At 39.2% G+C, this 7,854-nt stretch overlaps 1 protein-coding gene across 1 annotated transcript; it reads left to right on the top strand.

Annotated features, from left to right (window-relative positions):
• Nucleotides 1-6,027: 6,027 nt before the first annotated feature.
• Nucleotides 6,028-6,783, top strand: LOC133816842 (uncharacterized). Its single transcript, XM_062249150.1, has one exon. It carries the CDS (start codon nucleotides 6,028-6,030, stop codon nucleotides 6,781-6,783), a length of 756 nt encoding a protein of 251 aa, XP_062105134.1.
• The last annotated feature ends 1,071 nt before the right edge of the window (nucleotides 6,784-7,854 follow it).

Here is a 7,854-nt window from a genome sequence, read left to right as displayed (position 1 = left end):
TGGACTTTTGATTGACATTATATTTTTTCAAAATTTTTAACACCGACCCAATTTGTAAAAAAAAAATCAATTAAAAAAAATTTGTAAAAACAAACTTTAAAAATTAAAAAAGTGTAAAAAAATGGTATATTTTCAAAATTGGTTTTTCGGCCCAAAACCCAATAGGGCCAGCCCAACTTGAAATCCAATGCGAAACCCAAAAAAACCTGAAAATTACGGATCAGTTTCGATACCATTTTTCTCCACCCGAAACCTGTAAAACCCGAACCTGATGCACCCGAAAACCCAACCCATGTGCACCCCTACTTCAGATCACTCATCCGATCTGCATATCTTAGCCAATCTATTCCAAAGTGGTAGGATTCTTAACCTTTCCTACAAGATCTTCTTCCTGTGTTTCACTGTTCATTCATAGGAATATATCCGCCAATTATCAATCACAGGTTCCAAACCAACCCTAGTCATTACTTCATTCTAATCGTGGCTAACTGGCATTACTATCAACTCATCATCCAATGTAGAACATCTATGTCCCATGCCGAGCATCTATGTCCTTATTCCTCTTTCCATCATGAAGCATGAACAACTTCTGTTTCCAATCTACACACGGGTGCACCCTAACTTATAACATATTGCACCATAATGCCATACAATAAGCAAGGACGATGTCCTTCGCATCGTTCTGTTGTACCAGTCCATTATGCACAAACTCTAATACTTTGACATATGAATTAATCTTCATTCCAACTTCTAAAAATCCAGTACGCAACTATCCATTCAGGAAAAAATTATGTTCTCATGTTACTTCAGTCAAGGTATGGCTGTCCTCGAAGAAGCTTCAAGTAGTAGCCGATGTGTCCCACTGGTTTCACTGTGCTTTTCACCCCTAAGGCGTTCCTTTAGAAATTTCCTTATGATTTCTATCTTAATTACCTCATACATGATCCCATTACCTCCCATAGCATGACCTTGAATGTCTTCTGGAGAAATTGGAACTTGTCCCTCTTGGAACCTTACCTGTAACCCTACTTCCTTGGCCTTGGTACTATCAATAAAGTTGCTATTCGTCTTCTGCTTCTAATTGGGTGTAGTCTGAAACATCCTTGATCAATCTGAATACGACTTATCCACATCATCCCTGTACTCTCTGCTTGTCGAATTTACCTGGGCCGCTGAAGCATTGGTCAGTTTAAAAGCTCTCACTGATAATCCATCGCGTCCTACTTAGTGCCTGAGGCAAGTCTTGAAACGTCTCTTGCGTTGATCCTCAACTGGTTAATTCTTAAGAACATTGTCCTACCCTCGAAACTGGAAAATGAATCCTTTATTCTTGGCAAACGGTGTTGGCATGTCCCATGATAAGATGTTCCATTCGATCAACCCTCAAGTCTAATACTTTGTCAACTAAACCTTTAATTCTTTCTGCTGAGCTAGTGTCATTCTTCATATTGTCCCTGATATCGATTCTATCTCTGCTTTAATCCCATTACACGCTCAATTTCTAAATGTGACAATTATCCCAACAAATCCTCATGAACCCATCTGAAACCTTACCGGCCGATCCAATGTTTATTTGGTCTAACTGATATAACCTCAGTGGTATCCTCCTCAACAACTAGGCATCCCGTAACTACAACCAAGTCCTTTCCTTTTAACCTCAGAAGTCACCATCATACCTTTCAGTCCAGGGTTGTCCTTTATTTGACAGACAAATCCATACTCAAGTTTACCTTGAAACCCTCATAGAACCAACTTAATCAGTTCTTACCAATTTTTCCCAGGTAGATGCTAAAATCTCAAGCCCCATGGCGTGACAACCATATAGCATGTGTCACACATCAATGTCTCTCTTAAGAGGTATGTAGCACCAAACTCAATCAGTTCAATTTATAATCAGGAACAAGAACTAGAAAATCAACTGGTCGCCTCTAAAGAGCTAGCCTCAGGCTATAACAATATCGAGACGATCGCTCGAACTGAGGTAGCGCTATCGGTACTCTTTGGTCCTCCCGCCTTTGACTTCGGGCAGTTCCTCTTGATGTGCCCTACCATTCATCATTGAAAACATGCCTTCAATTGGAATTCACCTAGCATGCACTAAATAACTCCTCCAAACCTCATTGCCATCCTAGCAGCCGCCCTGAACACTATGAACCCTCCTGTCAGAACCAGGAGCAATATAACTATCAGAGGTCTTTCTTTCCTGGTTACTGGGCCTTCGCCCATACCTGATCCCGCAAATGGGGATACCATTGCCTGAGCTTAGGTAACAACCTCATATACTGGAGCGATCCTAATGCCCTGGGCCAGCCCAGGGTTCAGTCCTCAAATGAATTACTCCTTCCAGCCACACCTATTGGTACCAAATCAAATGCAAATTTGGCTGATCAATGAAACTCACTGACATACTCCGTCACTGTCCTAAACCGAGTTCATAAACTCACCACTCTTTACAACTCAAATTGCGTCACCATAGTGCCCCTCATTGAACCATTGTCTGAGTTTCCTTCCAACCCACCATGACAATATTTCAGGCCTGGGATACAACTTCCCACCAAGTTCGGGCATCCTCTCGCAACACGTACGTGGCACATGCCACTCTATCATTGCCTTTCACTCCTATATAGCCGAGGACGGAGCTAACCATGCCTGTTCGCTGTTCAATTCTGCGCGGGTCCAGATCTACCTCAGAAGCTGGAGGATAACACTTATGGAATCTTCCATATAATAATTCCCATCTGTTTCCACCCTCAGGTTAAGTCGTAACTTGTGCCATTGTTGCCAACTCCCACAGAGCAGCGTTCCCTGATGGACCCACTGTCTCAATCACCTAATCTCTTCTTCTTGCCTTTACAATCATGCTTGTATGCCAGAAAACACATGTCGCCAATCTCAGCTGCCATCATTCATGTTTCCTGATCCAGTTGACTGCCTAGGATACAAAACTTCCAAATCTATCTGCAACAGAAAACCTAGCCTACCAGCCCTGATACTCTTAGCCAACACTACACCAAAGCAAGGCTAAAAAACACAATAGCCATATAATACATACATCAAGACACAAAACCAAAATACTCATGCAACACTCATCAAACCTCATTCCCACAAAAACACAAACATATCTATCATGCTCCCTATTCTAGCAGATAAGGAAACTCAAATAAACAGTTAAACAAATATTGCATTTAATACCAACCAACCCTGAGTCGAGCTTGTCTTTGGCAGTGAGCGTACATGTTCGGTAAATCTCCAGGAACCATAAACCTTAGCATGCTCTGATACCAAGTTGTAACGCCCTACTTCCTTAGAGCCGTTACCATGTGATTTATAAATGTGCCATTAGCTCGCCAATCGAGGGTTTAGGTTAAAAAGTGTGATTAAATCAAAATAAAGATTCATTTAATGAATATTAGATAAAAAGAGTTCGTCCTCATTAAAATTCATAAAAATATTACATTGGGATCCCAAAATATTGTTTTAAAATACATTTACAATCCAAAGATATGGTACAGTCGACCTAATCAACAAAAGCGAACATTTACCACGTATTCCTTAAAACAACCCCAGCCATGGCAGTCAGGTAGGCCAAACATGTACACACCGCTCCATTCCCTCCAACTCATGGTTGTTCGACCCATTTTCCTTGCTCTTACCTGCACCACAGAGCACTCGTGAGCCGAGGCCCAACAAGAGAACTTCAAACACATCATACAATAATATACCTCATCAAATACATACTTAATCAGAACAACAAACAACTACAAGTTCCTATTGGAATGCACAACAATACAACAGTAGAACAACTCAATAACACAATGGCATAACAACCTAATAGCACATCAACACAACAATACAATAACAAAATAGTACCATAACACATCAGTATAATAACATGACAATACAATAACACAACAGTATAGTAACACGACAGTATAGTAATATGGCAGTACAACAACACAACAACTCAATACTACAGTAGTGCCCTCCACCGATCGGGGTGCGTTACTAGGCACCAAGTCTGCTGTCCCAGCTGAATGGGTGTGTACAGTACCCTTGAGGGTCTCGCCCTAGTGGCCTGCATTCAGCATGCTTAATGCTGATCTTGGCCCCTTGCCTCTCCCGACTCTTGCTGCTTCCGGCTCTTGCCGATCAGTCATAATCACATGTATGACATAATAACTATAAACAATACATACAATGCTATGCACCACATAGCTCTACAGGCACAAACAGTTCTCTTACTTGGTGTCCCGAGCTGACAACCCAAAGCGATCCTGAGCACGATTCCTAATCCTGAGCTTGAGCGATAAAACCTAGTATCCATCATGATCTAAATCAATTAAAAGCTTTTGGAATAACATACTAGCCACTGAGACCTCAGATTCTACTAAACCAGGTAGTAGAATCCTTCCCGAGCCTTAACATTTTGGTTCCCAGGCCTAAAACCTTCATTTGGCCAACTTTACCAGTTTGAGTCGCGGCACAGCCCATAAGGGCCGCAGCACGCTCAAGTCAGAGAGCACTCTCTTTGTCATTTGGGGAACACGGGCCGCGGCGCAAGCTGAGGCCCGTCGCGGTGCCTGGGAAAAATTTCGAGGCCCCCAGGCCTCTTTGTTCAAGTGGGCCGCAACGCCTGAAGAATAAGGTCGCAACTCGGACCTACGAACCTAGTTTTTCCCAGCATTTTCACATTCCCAAACTCCCAAAAATCATTCCAAACTCAGTTTTTATCCTAAAAAAACTACCCAAATCATTCCAGTAACTTAGATACACAATAGTTAACAATCCACAGCTTCAAAAATATTCCTAAGCATCAAAATCCAAAACTCACCAATAACACTTAAATAACTGAAAGTTCCAATCCATACATTTGAATCCTAGCAGAATTCAAGTCCCTTCCCCTTAGCTATTGGTACTCCTAGCTGCCTCCAATATTCAGTCACACCTTATGTCCAATTTAGATCATCACCTAGTTAAGAGCTTCCAATTCTACACTTCTAAGCTTTGAAAGAAAACTTAGAGGGAGAGAGAGAGAAGGAAACATGAGAGAGTTTTGTACCAGTTTCTTTTAGGTTCTAAAGTCTTCCCACTTAGTGAGTCTATCCTCTTTGGTAAAAAACCAACATGCCCCTTAAGCATAATATTATCCTTTGATGGCCCCAAGGGCAAAATCGTTAGTTGCCACATGTATCGCTACTTCTCAAGTAGCCCTATAAATTCCCAATTAATCCCGATGTATCCAAATAATTACTAAATAATTACTCTTTACCCGGTAAACCCCAGGCACATGCCAAGTTCTCAAAATATCCCTAGGTTCACCCCGAGCCGAGTATCTGATCCTGTTGTGACTATTACGCTAATCTGCTCCCTAGGATCGTCTCGGACCACACATCTCAAATATATCCCCATAATACTAGGGTCTCACTCATAACACATGCACATTTACATTTATGCCCTAAACGGGCCAAAATTACAAACACGCCCTATTCACAGAAATGGGCTCACATGCATACTTAATACACACAAACATGAATGTATAATCACATTATCACACAATTCATTTATAACACATCTTCACGCATATAATCCATTACTCGCTCATATAATCCCAATTAGGCCCTCTAAGCACTGTAGTCAAGGCACACAACCTTAATATCAAATTCGGGACGTTACAGTACGAGATGTTGGTGAAGATAACATATGGAGTACTCCACTGTTGATTGAGGAAGTGGAAGGAAGTACTCCACTACTTGCTCGTTGGATGTGCAACATAACGGTCACCGTCAAGCAACTCCATGGCTTATTGGACATGTGATAAAGAGAAAATATGAGGGTGATAATGTTAACTACAAACCACGCTCAATTGCAAAAGATATGGAGTTCATATGAGCTATGCCAAAGCTTGGAGGTGTCGAGAGCATGCATTGGCTTACATTGGAGGTACACCAGAAGCATCATTTAAGAAACTTCCATCATTTCTATACATGATGGAGAAAAAAAAACCCTGGGACTGTTACTCATTTGCAGATGGACAATGAAGGTCGTTTCAAATACTGTTTCATGGCATTAGATGCTTCTATAAAGGGATTTAAAACATCTATTCGACGAATCATATGTGTAGATGGAACCTTCTTGACAACTAGTTATGAAGGCACTTTGTTATGCCCCATGGGACAAGATGCTAATAAGCAAATTTATACCATTGCATTCTCAGTGGTTGAATTAGAGAATAATGAGTCATGGTTGTACTTTATAGTGAGTCTGGAGGAAGCAATTGGCGAAGTAGATAATCTAGTGTTTGTCTTTGATAGACATACTAGTATTGCAAGTGCACTATCTAGAGTTTTTCTAGAGGCACATCACGGAGCTTGTATACATCATTTTAACATGAATATCACTGCGAAGTTCAAGACTGATCATTGCCATGAAGAATACTTCCTTGCAGCAAAAGCGTACATGGAGCGTGTGTTTTTACGCCATTTTGAGAAAATTAAGTTAAAATATCCTGATATTGCTCAATATTTAAAGAACCAATTTGGTTTTGAAAAGTGGGTCTGCACTTTCTTTCAAGGTACACAATATAATTTAATGACAATAGGTATTGCTAAAAGCTGGAACAATGTGATTGCTGATGCACATGGATGGCCTATTACTACTCTTATGGAATTCATGAGGCATACTTTACAAAAATGGTTTTTTGAGCGTCGAACTACAACATCAAAGGCTACAGGTCCCCTTGCTACATCCGTTGAAGAAGACTTACAAATTTTAGCGGACAAGTGATAACTCTTGAATAAAGAGTTATTTCTCATACTTTTGAGCTTATAATTTTAGAATTAGGTTGAGTGATGTTTGTATATTTTGTTACTTTTAGTTAATTCTTTTCCTTTTTGTGTTCTTGTGTCCTTTTTGGTATTTTAGAGCTGAATGTAGCAATTAAGGAATTTAGGTATGAAATTGTCCAAAGAAAATAATAAAAAGTGAAAAGGCTCTTATTTGTTTATTTTGTGCTGAAATCTTAGGTTTGCTGGAGCACAGGATGTTTTGCTAGAGCATTTTTAGTAGGAATCAAAGAGGAAAATGCTAGTATTAAGTGATTAAATCAAAGGGACGCAGCGAAATATATGGATCCATTATAATAAATATTAATACCAGCCAGGATAATATATATATATAAATATTAAATCACATACAAATAAATCAGGGATTACCTCTTGTAGCCTATCAAGTGTCCTTAAGTCTTTTTGTATAAATCAACGATCATCCTATCCAGTGTTCTGAGATCTCACACCCTAATATTCTAGACCAATCCTCAAACACACAAGGGCGTGTGTGGACATGTAGGATTCAAAATGTTGATTTATGTGACTCCCTAGATGTACTCAACACATGAGATCTAGAGAGTTTTGACAGAGATGAGGTTTAGAATAATTTTCAGGTTTAGAGAAAACTATCGCTTTAGAGAGAGAGTCTGATTAACCATTATTTTTCTGAATATCACGTATATCAGATTTATAAAGATATTTAATCTAATTAAATAATATTTATTTAATTAAAATATAATTCAAATTAAAACGAGTTAGATATTTTCATTTAATTATCTATTTAAATCATATTTAAAAAGAATAATTAAATAATTGATTAAACAAATTTATTTGAAATTCAAAAATTCAAATCCCAGGGATAAAATCCCTAATGCTAGGCGCCGCACACTGTACTGTATAGTGTGTGTCGCCCAGCCCTATTAGGGTTGTCCTAATTTTCTCATATGTTTATTTAATCAATTTTTAAGACAAGATATTTATTCCAACATAAATATCATTTAATTCAAAATTAACTTTATCTTAAAATATT

This window comes from Humulus lupulus, chromosome 1 (assembly GCF_963169125.1).
Source record: "Humulus lupulus chromosome 1, drHumLupu1.1, whole genome shotgun sequence".
NCBI classification, from domain to species: domain Eukaryota; kingdom Viridiplantae; phylum Streptophyta; class Magnoliopsida; order Rosales; family Cannabaceae; genus Humulus; species Humulus lupulus.
This window is presented reverse-complemented; position numbering and strand designations above follow the sequence as displayed.